This window comes from Scardinius erythrophthalmus, assembly GCF_964197995.2.
Source record: "Scardinius erythrophthalmus genome assembly, chromosome: 9".
Lineage (NCBI taxonomy): Eukaryota > Metazoa > Chordata > Actinopteri > Cypriniformes > Leuciscidae > Scardinius > Scardinius erythrophthalmus.
Genome location: NC_138229.1, coordinates 23959789 through 23978477, shown reverse-complemented (window position 1 = coordinate 23978477; position 18689 = coordinate 23959789). Strand labels below are relative to the sequence as shown.

Below are 18689 nucleotides of genomic sequence, written 5' to 3'. Positions count from 1 at the left end.
ATCTCATATTCTCAGTCGAATGATTTACAAACGCTGTGCGAATCGGTTCGACCGAATCCTCACAATAACAGTCTCAACTGAACGATTCATATTCATGACACATCTTAAGTCCGCCCAGTATTGAACATTCCTCTTGGCTTCCTGGATTGAATTTCTTGTCGGAGAGGGTCCAACATCACTGTACCACCAGTTATGGTAAGTTCTTGCATGTTTCATTTCTCTGTAAAGTCGTAAAACGTTGAGTATCCACGCGTGTAAATAACTTATGCAACAAAATCCTACTTCAACAGTTTCTATCATACTTTCCTCTGAACTGAGAGCGAACTTTTGGGTCTCAAGACGTTAAACAATGTGTTATTCGACAAGTATCATGTTTCAACTTCTTTGCGTTTTTTTCTTCTTCCTCTTTTTATAGTCTTATTTGACAGTTGTTTTCCGGACTGTCTTGAAATAAAGTGCCTTCTTGAGCTCCAAATTGCTGTCAGAATGTCATCCATAGACCCCTATCAGTACATCATAGTAAGTTACTCTTTATGTTTAAAGTATCATGTCAATGAGAAACGTTTAGCATTTTTAGAGAGTAGTCTAGAGCTTGTTTAATTAACATGAATGCATAACAGAGGCGTCAGTGTTTATTATAGTCACTTATGGTAACACTTTACAATAAGGTTCATTAGTTAACATTAGTTAACTACCTAGTTGACATGACCTAAGAATGAACAATACTTCTACAGCATTAATTAATCTAAGTTAATATTAATTTCAACATTTATACATTAACATTTATTAATACATTATCAAAATCAAAGGATGTATTTGTTAACATTAGTTAATGCACCATGAACAAACAATGAACAGCTGGATTTTTATTAACTAACTTTAACAAATATGAATAAATACTGTAACAAATGTATTGCTCATTGTTAGTACATGTTAGTTAATACATTAACTAATGTTAACTAATGAACCTTATTTTAAAGTGGTACCACATTTATTTATGTCATAATTTGTTTGTGTTTTTTATCAATGTGCTTTAACATTTGAGACTCTTAGAAAGTTAGAAATGGAAAACTACAAAGCTGCAGTGGTTGGATTAATTTGCATGTGACAACATGCTGAAATTATGAAATTAGAGACATACTGTATCTTCTGCTTAGCCGTAATTCTGTTTGGGAATAACCTGTTGTCCATTTCCTACTTCAGTAGTTAAATGAGCTTCCTTTATAGCCTACATAGATGCCTTTGCCACTCTAAATCCCTGTCATTGTGGATCTTTCAAATGTGCAGGTTGAGCATCAGTATTCTCATAGATTGAAAGTGATTGTTGTGAGAGCTGAAAATGTGACTAAAGGAGCATTTGGTGATTTATGTGAGTATATATTTATGCAGTCTTCTTGCATTTTGAAGAAACCCTCAAATGAGCATTCATACTTGAGTGATTGTGTGTTTGTTCACAGTGGACACCCCGGACCCTTACGTGGAACTGTCAATTCCAACCACACCAGAGTCAAGGAAACGAACACGCCACATAAATAATGACATTAACCCAAAGTGGAACGAAACTTTTGACTTTGTATTGGATCCCAATGTACCCAATGTTTTGGAGGTGAAAAATTCACTCTAAATTACTTTATGTGTATACAGTACTGTGCAAAAGTCTTAGGCACGTTAGCATTTTCTCCACAAAAAAAGTTTTTAAGCCAGTTATGTATATCTTTTGCTGTAGTGTGTCTGCAGGAAATATCATTACATTTCCAAACATACATTTTTGCCATTAATTGTAATGGCATCTGGTAATTAACAAACAGAAAAAACTGAGACAGACTAAATCCAGAAGAACTGTGTCTACGTCTCTAAGACGCTTGAAATAAACCTACATGCAAAGCTACCTGAAAAAATATGCTTACCTAAGTTTACCTAAGACAAAAGCTGTTTTAAACGCAAATGGTGCTCACACCAAATATTGATTTGATTTAGTTAATAGAAGTTAATTAATAAATAAAATATACATATGACTTTATTTATAAAAGCATCCTCACGTTACAACATTTTTACTCAAGTGCCTAAAACTTTTCACAGCACTGTAGCTTTGGAGGAAGGTTTCTTCAAGCGTCTTGGATATGTTGCCAATGCCATTGTTCTTCTGGATTTAGTCTGTGTCAGCTTTTTCCGTTTCTTCATGTAATCACAGATTGACTCAATGATGGTGAGATCAGATTTCCGTGTAGAGCATACCGAGCATAGGGCGTGTCTTATAACAATAAACAATGTCAAAACCAAAGTCCATCAGAGGAGGACAGGAGAGGGCTTAGGATGTGGTTGTTGGGCAGGAACACAGGACAGGCAGGGCCAGGGCGGAAATGAAGGTGGAAGGAGCCTGGGTGGAATACCCAGTAGGAAGGCCAGGACGCAGGCCCACGGCAGAGTTAAGGGAGGGAGGAGTCATGGCAGAGGCTAGCAGCTTGAACCAGGGGACGACTGACTGAGCTGCTGGGTTGCTGGCTGTGGAGACCTAGGCGAAGACGACGAACAGAAGGGACCAGGTGACATAGAAGTCTTGGAGGGGAGGGCGAAGCCACAGCGACGAGCAACCGAGGTGGAGCCAGGGTGTCAGAGAACTGAGACGAAGGCAGAGTGACTGAGGACCAAGGTGGAGCTGGAAGGAAGGAGGAGCCAAAGGGGTGAAGGGACGAAGCGCAGCTGAAGTCCTGGAAGTCCATGGAACAGGAAGAGTTACGACTGATCAAGGCAGAGCTGGAGGGACAAGGAAGCCGAGTGGAGTCATAGGGAGTCAACGGACCCAGGTGGAGCCAAGGTGGCGAGGAGCCAAGGCGGAGCTGACTGCTCGACAGGCCGAGGTGGAGCTTCTAGGCGGGTCTAGTGGGTTGACAATCCAAGACGAATCCAAGCAGATGGGTGGAGCAGGTGTAGGAGGAGCTAAAGGGCTGTGAGGAGACAGTCCAGGAAGGGGTTCACAAAAATTTTTCTTGGATGATACAGGACAGACATAAATTTCTCTTGGTCGAAGCGGAACAGGCTGACATCTCACTTGGCTGACTAGAAACAGGCAGAGGGGAGGCAGGGTGGGAACACAAACTCTTAACAATGCGGTGCTGGGTGAAACTATGGCTGCATTTACACTTGGCATTAACATGCGACCTGAATCCGGATGTTGTCCACATACACATTGAAAAGACAAGTGTCCAGGTTCGGAGGTAGTCGAGGACGCATTGTGATTGGATCTCAGTGTAATGTAAACGCAATACAGCCATCGTGTCTGCATTCACAGGTGGACTTCACACAAAACCCTGCCCACTGTCATTATTCCCCCTCCTCTCTCCGGAACTGAGAGCTGTGTGGTTTTGCGATACAGTCGAGTGTGAAGTACATGTAAGCTACATCGCAAATATACTGAAATGTTTGCCTTCGCAGTTCGCACCCGAAAGTTGCAGAACCATTCTTTTTCTGTAAAGAACGCGCATTTTTCCCACCACAGCTGGCAACGTTCTCGAGCCCATACGTTTCTCTGTACTGTTTCCACATTATTAGTAGCCTACTTGCAGCCTCTTCATCCTCCTCATTTTACGAGATTTGTAAAATATCTGATCTGTTATCCAGATACAGAGGCCACTTGATGTGGACAGGTGTAAATGCACCGTGTCCTGATTGGCTTATGATCACGGTGATCGCATGTTAATGCCAAGTGTAAATGCAGCCTAAACTAAAAACTGAAAACTAGATCAATACTAAAACACACATATATATATATACACATTAGGGGTGTAACGGTTCACAGAAGTTCGGTACATACCTTAGTTTTGGGGTCACGGTTCGATAGGAGTTTGTTACATTTACATGTCAAATGTAACAAAGTTATTTTTGTGAAATGTTTTGCTTTAAAAGTGTACCTATGCTGTTGTTGGCATGTACAGTACTGTATATGGTTTATGCAGAATCCATAAAGGTGTTGTATTGCAGTTTAGAAGTAATAGAAAATACATCAGCACTACTGTATGTTATACCGTTTGAATGCTGTTTTTTAGATGACACTGATGGATGCTAATTATGTAATGGATGAAACTCTGGGCACAGCTAAATATTCCCTCTCAAAGCTCAAAGTGGGGCATACAGAGCAAGTGGCCCTCTCTATAGGCAAGGTAAAAGCTCATTTTGGTTTACACCTTGAGCCTGTTGTGAATTAAAATCATACATTAACTTGAGCATCATGGTTACTAATTTTAAGTGTCATGTTGTTTACTTTTATTCTCTGATTCTTGCTAGACGACCAAAGTGTTCCTCGACTTGTTCTTAGAAGTGTGGTATGTATGAAGACATTTTATTACTGCACATAGTGGATATTTTAGTTTCCTTTTGTGGTCCCTTTGTGGTGGTTCATACTGATTTTGTTTTGTTGGTTTATCAAATAAGAATGAATGAGGGACTGAAAGTGAATAATTTTTGTACAGTTCGTCCACAGACTTGCGCTTCAGCATGGCACTGTGTGATCAGGAGAAGCTTTTCATGAAGAAGCGCAGGGACAGAGTTATGCTCAGCATCAAGAAGCTTCTCAAAATGGAAAACCCACGCTTCCTTCCAGCCTCACCGAGAGAGGTATAGTCAAAAACAACACAAACTGCCTTATGAACCATGCTATACAAAAAAAAAATGATTGTGTGGCTAGTGTTCGAGATCCTGTGAGATTGCAGTTTTATGTGTGCTCAGGTTCCCACTATCGCCATAGTGGGCTCTGGAGGGGGTTTCCGTGCGATGGTGGGCTTCTCTGGTGTGATGAAGGCTCTGTATGAATCTGGGGTGCTTGACTGTGCAACATACATGGCAGGACTTTCTGGATCAACGTGGTCAGTAAAAGCCGAATATTCAGATATTTAGACTTGCTTACAAGCATTTGAAACCATTCCGAACACTTCAACAAATCTTGGCTTTATTTCCACAGGTATATGTCCATGCTGTACTCGCACCCTGAGTTTCCTGCTATAGGCCCAGGGGATATTAATAAGGAGCTGATGACCAGGGTCAGCAATAACCCACTCAAACTGCTCCTACCCCAAAATATCAACCGGTACGTCAAAGCACTGTGGAAGAAGAAATCGGCCGGACAGCCCGTCACCTTCACTGACATCTTCGGGATGTTGATAGGAGAGACTCTCATTCCTGGGGTGAGATACCGTGTGCAAGAATACAAACTGGGTTATTGAACGTTCTTACTGCAGTAGGACCTCAAGAGCAGCATGAACTGTGCTGCACTGTACTCTATTTATACACTGGTCAAGTACAAAGACTCCTTTGTTAGTTGTCTCTCTATTATGCATCCAAATGCAAATGGGCCCTTCTCTTTTGGTCCCTGTAAATCAGGAAGATACTTCTCAATAACAGAAGGCACTACTGTCCACTACGGTTCAAAAGTTTGGGATCAGTAAGGTGTTTTTGTTTTTTATTGAAGAAAGAAAGAAAGAAATTGATACTTTTATTCAGCATGGACAATTTATCAAAAGGAACAGTAAAGACATATGATGTTCCAAAAGATTTTATTTATTTTTTATATGCATTTTACTTTTATTTTTTAAAATGCACTGTTCCTTAAATTATCAGTGTTTCTGTGGCTCTTAAAAGGTTTTCAAAAGTCTTTATTACAGGGTTCGTACCATAGACTAAAAAAATATGGACGTAGTGTCCGTGACGTCACCCGTAGGTTTCTGAAGACCGTTTTTGAAGCCTAAAGTGGGCTGACCGTCGCCATCTTGGCAGCGCGTCACTCCCGAAATTATTTATTTTTACAGTCAGACAATGAGCTGAGGTAATGTGACAGCTAACAGACAGCAGACAAATGGCTAATGATGACTAATGACCACAGCAGCGGAAATCCACCTGTTACTCAAAAGTGGACACACCCTTAACTATGCAGAAATTTAAGGCTTAATATAATTTAAACGGATGAGTTATAAAAAAAATCACCCCCCTCACAGTTGTCATGAAGGGCAAAATTAGCTGTATAGACCAAAGCCACTTTTTGCTCTCCAGGCTGTAAACATGTTTTTTTTTTTTTTTTTCTGCTGTAAATTTCATTCCCATTTTTTGGGCATTTCATTCCGTTTAATTCACTTCCGTGTTGGTTTCAAGAGAGAGACAGGGAGGTTGCCGCTTGATTCGCCGCAGATACTGTAAAATGAAATTCCAAGACTTTCAAGGACTTTTCAAGCACTACTTTTTTGGTTTTCAGGGACTACAATCAGAGATCTTACTTATCAAACGATATCTTGATTATCTTTCAAATTCTAAAAAAGATAAATAAAAATAAACTAATAAAACTAAATAGTACAAATAAATTGTAGCACATGCAATGACTGTGGTAACTTTAACCATTGAACTTGACAAAGCTTTCGCTTTCCTTTTTAAATGTTTTTGTTCCCATGAATATATGATTGACCTGAAGAATGAAAGTTGTATCATGTATTTGGATATTTATATTAGCAATATCATGCTCATAGCCATGCGAAATGGCTCTATTTCCATATCAGGTGGGTTGCCGTGTTAATTTTCCATGAAAAGATTGTTTTATCAGTAAAATTAAACACTAACTTCATATGTCTTTAAATAATTCAAGCACTTTTCAAATACCTTTTCGTAAAGTTTTCCAGGGTTTTCGAGGACTTAAATGTCAAAAAATCAAATTCAAGTGCTTCAAGCACTTTATATACCTTGTCCGAACCCTATTATTATCCCTTGCACAAATTAAGGCCTTAAAAACTGTCTTAAATCAGAGTAAATAAGTCATGCCATTAAAAGTTGCATGCACTGCAAAAATGAATATCTTCCTCAGTATTTTTTGTCCTGTTTTCCAGTACAAATATCTAAACATCTTTGATTTACTTGATTAAACTGTAGTCAATGAGTTATGAAAACTTCCCTTTGAATTAAGCCCATTGGCAGATATTTGTCCTTGTTTCAGTCATAACGCTTCATTTTAATCAGTTTCACAGAAAACAAGACTTAATATTTCATGTCATTTTGCATCTCAAGTAAATGTATCTTGATTTAAGAATCTTTCGACAACTGCACTTGAAAACAAGACAAAAATACTGGGGAAGTTTATCACTTTTTGCAGTGCAATCAGAAGCTACTGTAAAAGTTATTTCCATATTCTAATGGTTGGGAGCAGAGTGATTCAAGCTACCTTTGGTTTGTAAAATGAATTAAAAAGTTATGGATATCTATGTACTTTCAAACTGAAGTGTTGCAAATGCAACTCATTGTGTTTCTCCCAAGACATTTACATTTAGAGAACATATAGACGTATTGTTTTGTCTTCAATTGATTCCTTACACTTTATTTACTTGGTCTTAAAAAGGTATTAAAAAATTACCTTCATAAAACCCTGATTACACTCTTGGTACCAACCTTTTAGAGAACGCCATGTAAAAAGCATTGCTAATTAAAATGTTTGACTTCCCTCAACCTCGACAGATGCTGTGAACAATTAAAGAAAAAAGTTTGATCATTAAGCTTACTTTGTGTATTTTTGTGTGTTTTGCACAGAGAATGGACACTAAACTGAGCGCCTTGCAGGGAAAAATTAATGAAGGCCAGAGCCCGATGCCTCTCTTCACCTGTCTACACGTCAAACCTGATGTCTCTGAGCTCATGTTTGCTGGTAAGAAGACAGTTCACGTTAAATGGGCTACAAATACTAGTAAATAATAACTTTAGAATGGTACATTGTATTGCATTGTCCGTTATTTATTGCTGTGTGAATGTATAATTATTGTCAAAATGGAATGAGAAAAGACTGTCAATACTTAAAATAGTAAAAATTTGTATGACACCTCCTCCTAGCCTCCATGGAAGCAGAACACTTTCGATTTGTTTATATTTGCTTAATACTGTGGAAAACATGCAAATATTTGTTATGGGGCCTAATGATTGACCCACTGTGAAGTCAGTCTGAAATTACACAGCTCCTCTCACAAGACTTGACTTGACAAGTGTAGACAATATTTTTAGAGACTATTGTACCAGTCACTTTGTGGGTAGGTTGTTTTCTGTTGAATGGGATCAGAGCATGTGACTAAGCAGGTGATGGTGGAAGTGGAAGTAATTGTAAGTTTTTGTCAAGCTAGTCACTCACTTACTGTACATTACTCTTTGCATTTGAGTGGACTTGAGTCATATAGGATTATTTTAGTTGTGCAATGTAATATTTTTTCTTTTTATATAAGACTGTAATAAAGTCTTTGTATGTCATTTTCACTTAATATTTTTTCCTATTTCAATCAGACTGGGTAGAGTTCACCCCATATGAAATTGGCATGGCCAAATATGGCACCTTCATGTCTCCAGGGCTGTTTGGGAGCAAGTTCTTCATGGGCTGTGTTGTGAAACAATATGAGGAAAACCCCTTACATTTCCTCATGGGTAAGACTGGGATTGCTCTGAATTTCAACAGAAGGGTTTACTCATTTAGACCACCTCTATACCCATGTAGTGACAACAGTACAGTCACTCATGTACTTTACAATTACTCATACTTTGCATCAGATATAATGAATATTCCTGATATGAATTAAAGTGTTAGTTTACCAAAAAATGTAACTTCTTTCATAAATGACTCACCCTCCTTTCATTGCAAACTCGTAAGACTTTTGTTAATCTTCGGAAAATTCATATTCAAATTCATATGGATTAGTTTTAAGATCTCTTTATGAACTTTTTTAAGCGCCAAAGTGTCAGTTGCGTAGCTGTCGGTGGAGGGACAGAAAGCTCTCAGATAACATGTTTTTCACGAAATTAACACAAAGATGAATGCCATTTAATCATTTACAAGATTAAGTAAGATTTTTGAATGTTTTTGAAAGATTTTAGTTATCAAATAAAGATTTTGAATTACTTAGCAACAGTTCAGTTTAGCTGAAATGATGGTTCCTCTGATTAAAAAAACATCTATTCAAAGCGAGCACTGAAATATATGTCATCAAAAGGCTAAAAAATAGATGTAGAGATGTAATCGTGTTTTTCATGCTTTATTCTTACTAGTATGAGCAACTCTTTATATAAATGTATCTTATGTTGAATCAAGATTACTAATCTTACACAAGCATCTTGCACCCTTTTGAGTTTGAATAGAGCTATACATCAGAATATATAATCCATCATAATCCTGTTTACCAGTTCCAGGTATTGTTTGCTGTAGTATGTAAAGTGTTTGATGTAAGTGTGTGTGCTGCAGGTGTATGGGGGAGTGCTTTCTCCATCCTCTTTAACCGGGTTCTGGGGGTGAAGGAGACAACCAGCAGTAGCACAATGGAGGAGGAGCTGGGTGAGTAAGATTGTTGCTCTTACTCTTCTAGCTATCAATGCCAAAGAACTTGATGAAAGGGACAAATTGCACCATTTTTCAAGAGAACACAGATGTAGGACTATTTAGGTTGATATCATCGAGACGAGTTTGTATCCTTGTGACATACTAAAATGTGCCATTACTAGTTCTTCTAGTGCAAACGTACAGTTGACACTCATGAGTGCACAGTGTTGGTGTGGAAAGATAAGATTAACACACTGATCTACTCGCTATTGCTGTGTGACCTCAGTCAAACCGCCTGCAAATATTCAAAGTTGAAGTACAGCAACATATAACACTAACAGATGAGTTTGTTCGGCATGTTCATGTTTATGTTGCACTTTGCATAAATACAATTAGGTTTTGAACTTTGATAAAATACAATTATAAGACTTCAGGACTGTTACAAATTTTCTGCCACATCAAGATAGTAATTCGGCACAACAAACACTATCATGTATCATGCACTATCATGGCTGTTTACACGACACCGTTTTCAACAAAAAATGTAAACTTTTTATGCGTTTGGTCGTTCATTTACACGACAACGGCGTTTTGGGTGCCTGAAAACGCAATGTTTTGAAAACGGGTTTTAAAGTGCACTTTTTTAGAAAACGGTCTCCGTGTAAACAACAAAAATGCGAATCTCTGGAGACGACGACATCATGCACGTGCGTATTACGTGTTCAGTCTATAGTGTTCCATCGCCATCTAATGGCCTGGCAGAAGAATACAGGGGTTTTTATTCGTTTTTCGCGGATCCGTGTGAATGGAGATAGTTTTGACAACGGTGTCGTCTGTATGCGGAACACTCAAAGGAAAAAAATCTCAGTTTTAAGCATATCGTTGTCATGTAAACGTACCCTTAGATTAGGTAACCTTAGGATCACAATGCAAAAGAAAAACCTAACATATACATCTATGCAAAATTTAAATGCCTTTTTGTGAGGTTCACCCATAGGTTGCAACTCAGAACAGAGAAAAGAAAGAGGCTGCGTGGACCATAGTGGGCTACAATCTTCACTGTTTGTGTCTTCTGTTTTTCAGAGCAAATTAAGCCAGAGCATATTGTGGGTGATGATTCAGCAGATAATGACGAGGAAACTCAAAGAGGTGAGAAAGAGCTCTTTTCACTCTCTATTACTTTTTTCTCTCACATACATGCTTAGTTCAATTCAAGGCACCACAATAACTCCCCGCTGGCCAGTTGACAGGACAGTCATTTAGGACCCTATCATACAATAGGCGCAATGCAGCACCAGGCGCGAAGCAAGTGTTTTTTGCTAGTTTCAGCCCGACGCAGTTATCATTTTCACATTGTTTAAATACCAAATGCATTTGCGCCCATGTGTGCGCCCATGGGCGTGCTGGTCTGAAAACGTGGTGTGTTCTGGCGCATTGTTGGTGCATTGCTATTTTGAGGCAACAGAAATAGACTGCACCATCGACCAACTGAAACCTAATCTAAAGTCAATGGCGCCAAAAATAAAGTGTTATTTAAAGAGCGCGTTAGTAATGTGCGCCTATATGCGGGTCCAGAACGCGCGCACACTCTGCACAGGGACGCACAGCAGCACACAAACATGCCAAATATTAAAAATAAAAGGATTACAATGTAAAAGATTATTATTGTGTACATAAAGATATAGTGGAATCTGGCTTGTCCCGTAGATGGTCTGCTTGCGCACTTTTACCTCACGCACGAGCAGATCCTTTGCTCTCTGGAGAAGCCTTCAGTCTTTCCGCTTGCAAACTCCATCATGTAAAAAGCGGATGTAAACACCAATCCGTCATGGTGTGAGCGCAACTGGCTTTTAAAGGGAATGGGAAATTACACTCCAATTGTTTTTTTGCACATTACGCCCAAAACACACAAATGACTTATTAAGAGAATGGGGATAACCCTTTTAGATCATGCGCTGGGTGCGCCAATAATTTGTCCCGTCGTTAAACTAGCAAAAGTGGATTCGGACACGCCCTAAGAGCACTTGTGCCGTGTGCTGTAGACCATGCGCTATCTATCTATCTATTTATTGTTATCAAGGTAACATTAAGTCTAAAATGTTGTCTATTTATTTATTTATTTATTTATTGTGTTACCTAGGTAACATTAACTAACAGTTTAACATTTTATTTATTTATTTTTATAGTTACCAAGGTAACATTACGGTATTTATTTATTATTAAGGTAACTTTATCTTACTGTTTAATGTTTTAATGAACCATACAATCATTGTCCAGTAAAAGTGTGTGTATGTATTCATAACTTTCATATCATAGTTGCATAATTTTCAGCTGTTATTGCCCTTAAAAAAACGAATAAATTTGTAGAGATAAAAAATAAATGTATACAGTTATATAAAGCTATATATCTTTCTGATGCATATAAAATGTTACACAAATATTTTTTTGTTTTTGGTTTAGTGAAAATATTGGCATAGTAGGTAAAAATCTGTAAAAAAGGAGCAAGAGACTCATTGTTTGTCTCTCTTTCTTCCAGGAGGCACGGAGTGCACAGAGGCAGAAGATGAGCGGCAGCGTCATGCTCAGGCTAGCTGGGTTCAGCGCATGTTGACCTCCATTATGGGGGACAGCACCCTGTTCAACACACGTGAGGGCCGTGCCGGCAAGGTGCACAATTTCATGCTGGGACTCAACCTGAACTCTTCCCTGCCCTTCTCTCCCTTCAGCAACCTCATGAGCCAGACCTCTGTGGATGAGGAGGTTGATGCTGTTACAGGTACTAATTAGTCATTTATCTGCCAAGAACGCCCAAATATGATGATCTCTTTGCGAGGATCCCCTTCCTAAAATTGTATGAATTATAACTGTGATATTATATCTGGAAAATCTGGAAACTATATATTTTGAAATATTAGATGTACTTAGATAAAGAGAAACTGGAAAGAAAGAAAAGACTGATTGAACAAGTTTTTTTTTACTATTGTTAAAACAAGTTCAGTAGAAGTTCAAATATTTTATCTTGATTTAAAAAAAAAAAGAAGCACAATGAACAGTAACAATAGTAAAAACTCAAGGATCACCCTTCGCAAGATTTAAACCTTCAACGTTTTGGTCCAGAATTTTACTCCGTGTTTTGTCTTAATGTCTGACTCTACTTAACCGGGTCTTGCGAAGTATGCATTTAAAAGAAATGGGTGTGACGGACTGTAGGTGGAACAATAGGCTGAAATCTGGTCAGGTGCCACAGGACTTGATGATGGGCTTTCAAATATTATTTGGTGCCTGAGTGGGAGGAAGTCAGTCAGCTCAAAACCTCACATCTAAGAAATACCAACACACCCACTGCAGAATAACTTTTTTCCCACGGGTCAAATATACAGAAATACCTTCACAAAGGAAGCGTCTTTGGCACGTGCTTGTCAGAACGAGATCACCGATTGTGTTAAAATGAGAACATTTTGAGCGCAGTCTAAGTTCATGTGTCATTCTGTTAAGCTCGCTGATCAGTGAAGGCAGCGTCTCATCTGATAATTACTGATAATAATAGCACTGCATGTGTCTGTGGCTCAGCAACAGTCCACTTCCTGTTGGCAGTTGGGTGTGAGAAAAAAGATAAGCTGTGTGTACAGTAATGCTGAAAAAATTATGACTGTTGCAAAACTTTCATCATAGAATATTCTTTACTCTCAAACAACTTTACAGGTCATTGCCACAAACCACAACAGTAATATTCAAATAAATCTTTCCTGCAGATCCTGATGAGTTTGAGAGAATCTATGAGCCTCTAGATGTGAAGAGTAAAAAAATCCATGTGGTGGACAGCGGGTTGACCTTTAACCTTCCCTACCCTCTCATTCTGCGACCTCAGAGAGGAGTTGACCTAATCATTTCCTTTGACTTCTCAGCCAGGCCCAGTGACTCCAGCCCGCCATTTAAAGTGAGTGTCTGCCCGAGGCTTGTGCATGACATGTACATATGAAGAATTATATGAATGTATTCAAATGTGGATTTACATCAGACAAGTTTGTATAAACTAGGAAATGTCACACAATGCAGATAGATAGGAAGTAGACAGAGAAATTCTACTTTCATTGGTTTAACAGTTTCTGCCTTTAAGCTCAGTTGCTCTGGTCATATACTCTACCGTTCAAAAGTTTGGGGTCGGTAAGATTTTTTTTTAAATGTTTTTGAAGGGAGTCTCTTACGCTCAACAAGGCGGACTTTTACTTGATCAATAGTCCAGTCTTCAGTCACATGATCCTTCAGAAATCATCCTAATATTCAGATTTGGTGATTAAGAAAAATGTTTGTTACACTATATTTTAACGTGTCATTGAGGTTAGTTGCATGTCATTATGCATAATTTACTGTTATTACTGTGGTAAATACATGTGACATATGTAACGGACACTGTAAAATAAAGTGTTACCAAAATGTATTATTATTATCGTTGAATGAAGAATTGAAAGTTTAAAAGAACAGCATTTATTTGAAATAGAAATATGTCTTATTTTTTGCCACTTTTGATCAATTAAATGAATGCTTGTTGAATAAAAGTATTAATTTCTTTTAAAAAATCTTACTGACCCCAAACTTTTAAATGGTAGTGTGCATATATTTTTACTAAAACATTTTTAATATAGAAAAATACTATCCAGAGACTTCCGTGAACACTTTGATTAATAGAAATTTTAAAAGAACAGCATTTATTTGATTTTAAAGACATTAAAAGTATCAATTTAAAACAAAAACAAAAAATCTTACTGACTCCAAACTTTTGAACGGTAGTGTATGTTTTTTTCAAAGCGTGAATGTCATCTAATTTTGTCCTTGTTTGTCTGTGTTAGGAATTACTGCTGGCTGAAAAATGGGCCCGTATGAATAAGCTGCCATTCCCCAAGATCGATTCGAAAGTATTTGACCGAGAGGGTCTGAAAGAGTGCTATGTGTTCAAACCCAATAAGGGAGAAAAGAACTGCCCCACCGTCATTCATTTCGTCTTGGCCAACATCGACTTCCGGAACTTTAAAGCCCCAGGTGAGAGCATGTCATTATAATGTCTCACATGCATTTTAACAACCAGTCAGTAAATAAGTAGTTAAGTAGTCAAGTAGTCAAGGTTCACTACCTTTACGAATTTATGTTTTTAATGTTTTTACGTATAAATAACAGAAACAGTTCTCATCTCATTTCAAGCCAGACATGACCCGTAATAAACTGTGGCTGAGTTAGTGAGTGAGTCATTCCAGCTGATTCAAGTAGCGAGTTTTCTGACTGATTCAGTCTATGTTTCAGACTCTGTGGCCCCAATGTTCAATTCACTCGGTCCACTTATTCATAATGTTTGCAAATTGTGCTGCACATTGTGCTGTTTTTTGTTTGATTTTGTATGAGGTCAACAAGGAAAACACAGTAGAAAATTGTGTCAATATAGTATTTGTCAGTGCACATAACTCGATTAAAAGCATTTAAAAGTTTGGGGTCGGTAAATTGTATTTATTTTTTTGAAAGAAGGAAATGAATTCCTTAATTCAGCAAGGATGCATTAAATTGATCAAAAGTAACAGTAAAGACATTTATAATGTTCCAAAAGATTTATATTTCAAATATTTGCTGTTCTTTTTAACTTTCTATTCATAAAAGTATCCTAAAAAAATGTATCTTGGTTTTTACAAAAAAAAAAATATTTTTATTTTATTTTTATTTCATATTATTTAAAGTTTAGTCATTTTTGTGGGCCAGGGTGTTCATTTTAGTTTGTATTTCAGTTTTATTTCAAATAACGGATTTTTTTTTTATGGATTGAGGTTTAGTTAACTATAATAACACTGAATAGATTATCTATAATAACAGTTCTTTTAATTTGTAATAATATTTCACAATATTACTGTTTTTCAATACTATTTCACTAATTGGAATTTGTATTATAGATCATGTGAACTTCTTTGTAGAAAAGGTCAGATTTAATTGTTCTCTTTTCTGTTTTCATGAAGGAGTTCCTAGAGATTCAGACAAGGATATAGAGTTTGGCGACTTCGACATATTTGACGATCCAGCCTCTCCCTTCTCTACTTTCAACTTCAAATACTCCAACCAGGCCTTCAAGAGGCTTCATGACCTAATGGAGTTCAACACGCTCAACAACATTGAGGTCAGTTCTACTCCTTCAAACTCTGATTCAAACACCTTCACAATTAGTTTTTGCAGTTAGTTTTTGGTCTTCATTCTACGTGACTCTGTTTTGTTTTGTAGGTCATAAAAGAGTCTATTAAAGACAGCATTCTGCGGAGACGAGAGAATCCATCATGCTGTTCGGTTTCCCTTTCCCTCAATGAAATTGAAAACAAGAAGTTCCTGAAACGAGACACCAGCATTGCAAAATGACACACCTAACAGATAGCTATGCAAACAGCTATGCGCAAAAGCCTTGACATGTGAGACGGCATTGGTCCACTGGTGCTTGATGGGAGTCAGTGAGCAGATTCATCAGAAAAGACTGGATTGACCTTATTACAGGATTCATTTTTATGTTGCCTTCCAGAAGACTTTGAATTTTCCCACCTCTTACTTGAAATTAACCACTGGAAAGAATTAATAATTCACTGGATAATTGAAAGAATTATTCACTGGAAATAACAAAATAAAAAAATAAGATCTCATTCAAAATATTAACAGGAACTATAATAGTATATCAATGATACAAAAATAATAACACATAATAATAACTATGAATATAAAAAATAAATAACAACCTGACTTCAATAAGAAGCACGGTTTGATGCCATTTTCAATATGGCGGCAAATAAAAGCGACATTCAGTAGGTTATTTTCAAGTAGAGGTGCGACTGTTCTGTGATCCAGGTTGTCTGGATTTATCTAAAGGTGGGAAATGGAAAATTTCAATTCAAGTTATGCCACCTCTGGAATGTGGAATCAGGAAAACAGAATCTACAGACATATTTTTTTTTTTTGTATGTTCTGCACTCATTTTGGGGGAAATTCTGTGGAATAGATTTAAATATGGTAATATGTGTTAACTGATGTGAGAGCTGAGAGTACTGCACTCTTATTGGTCACTGAAATTAGCCAAAATATTTAATATACAAACACTCAATGGGCAGGGGACATGAAACACTTTGTAAATGTGATTCAGTGTTGACCGTTTTCAACTTTATTTCAATTCAAAATGATTTATAAGTCGCTATGTGGGCAAATTCTCCACACCTTTAATGTTAAAATGCTTACAAACAATTCTGTGTGCTTCTCTACAGAGTCAAATACTGACAGCCTTTTTTTCACTTAGTAAATACTGTTCTAAGAGTAATTTATGGTCTCACTGGTGGCTTGAGCTTCAGGACATGCTGTTCCTTATGTGTTTCTGCCGATGTGATTAGAAAACAATTCATGTTCTCCGTTCGGTTCTACTGTGACGCACCTATGACCACTAGATGGTTGATGGTAAGCCCTGCCTTCAGGACAGGATTCATCTCATATTTTAGCAAAAGATTCATTGCTTAGGAACTGGATTTAGCTGCTTTTATTTATTTTGCTTACAATTGTTGTCTCCTGCCCAAGGGGTGAAAGGAAGAAGGTGAACTGTCATCTCACACTTCCCACGCAGGACTCTACCTCTTTGTGAGGTGTCAGGAACAATGACAAGATGGGACATGTGAAAATATCCTCATTTCCTGTTTGTATCAGATATTGTATCCGATATTTGTGGCGCATACAATATCTAACTTCCCACATAGTCATTCCTCTGGTTTACATACTTTATGATGAAAGTGTACACAAGATTATTTATTTGTATGCTTATTGTGTAGTTTTTATATGTTGTTTTAACATTCATTTTAAGATTTGTACATCTCAAAATCAAACATTTGAAATAAATGTCAATGGGAATAAAGTAATTAAGTAGAGCAGGTAAGGTCATTCATAAAACTGAACTTTATCCTGTCAGTAGGATAAAGGTGGACGGTATAGATACTAGAAAGACTCGTTCTGTGGTAAAAATAGACCTTGAGTGTTAGAGTGCACTTTAACTCTAAAATAAATATCAACCTTTAACACATTCCTTGCTGTTTGTGGTCTGTACAGTTGGCTTTGAAATAACTTAATTACAGTTGACACCACAACTGTCAGATCCTTTGAAAGTAAAAAATGTACTGTATGTTTGTATGTTCATGTATTTAAAAAAAAAAAAAAACATAATTATGAGTGCCATGTACCTTTAAGTGATGTTACTAGCCCATGTAGTGTAATGTGCATAAACATAATTAAAGGATCTCATACCAATGAATGGCCTGGGGACTATGCTTTCACTAATAGTTAATACTTTTTTGCCAGTCCTTTAAACAAAACCAAAACACTTTACTGTGAAAATCACAGGTTTTTTATTTTTATTTTTTTATTCATTTATGTTTAATATTTTTGGCAAAAAGGCACCTCATTTGAGGAAATGTCTACTATAGTTGCTGGGAAAAACTGTGACTGTTAGGAATTTCCTTAAAGTACTGTAAGTAAACTGAATTTAAAATGCAAAACCTCAAATGAAAAGTACGGTAGCCCTGAACCGCAACGTAAAAAAAAGAATCAATCTAAGATTACGAAAATAAAGTCGTAGCAATATTCAGAATATAGTCAAAATTACTAGAATAAAGTCGCAATATTTTGAGAATAAAGTAGGATATATTGCGTGAATAAACTTAATTATTGCGAGAGGGGGAAATCATAGTATTACAAGAAACAGAGTGACAATGATAGAGAGCTATTCCAACAGCATGGGCGTGGAGGATTTAGTTAATCAATAATCGTATCCCTTACAACTCATCTTTGATCACCAAAATGACATATTTAAACGTTTTTCCTTTAGAAAATCTTTATGCCTTAAGATAGCTTGAATGTAACTCTCTTGCTTCATTTACTAGCTATTCGTGGTCTTTGAATATGCAAATTAGCCCCGCCTCCACTCACTCACACAAGCTCAGAGATCCACTTGTTGACTATCACACTGTGACGTGATTGCTTACAAGGTAGATTGTGACGTCAGAAACACCAGCGATTTCAAACCGCTTTTTTGAGACCGTCTTTGGTTCACTGCAGTTTTAAGGAGAAAATATCAGCAATGGAGTTGACTTATGAATTTGCACATGATTTGTCTCAAAGCATATTAAAAACACCACATAGACATATAAACAACATTAAAAGCTTGATTTTCACCACAGGGGGACTTTAAATCTGCCTGGTAAAGTTAATTTCATTTTGGCTGGGATTCGCTTTGGAATTCTATGGAAGCTATAGTGCAATTTGCATTAGCACAAATAAGTTTACTAGAGGGCTAATGCCTACGTACACAAGGGGCAGTGTGAAAATT

The 18689-nt window shown here is 37.2% G+C and overlaps 1 protein-coding gene across 1 annotated transcript; it reads left to right on the top strand.

The window, feature by feature from the left end:
- Positions 1-122: 122 nt before the first annotated feature.
- On the top strand, positions 123-17613 carry pla2g4aa (phospholipase A2, group IVAa (cytosolic, calcium-dependent)). Its single transcript, XM_081374364.1, has 18 exons — positions 123-195; positions 416-519; positions 1288-1369; positions 1458-1606; positions 4044-4157; positions 4282-4319; positions 4467-4611; positions 4723-4859; positions 4955-5177; positions 7555-7669; positions 8293-8430; positions 9242-9331; positions 10400-10465; positions 11853-12092; positions 13069-13253; positions 14164-14353; positions 15310-15467; positions 15569-17613. Exons 2-18 carry the CDS (start codon positions 487-489, stop codon positions 15698-15700), a joined length of 2235 nt encoding a protein of 744 aa, XP_081230490.1. The 5' UTR covers positions 123-195; positions 416-486; the 3' UTR covers positions 15701-17613.
- Positions 17614-18689: the final 1076 nt, after the last annotated feature.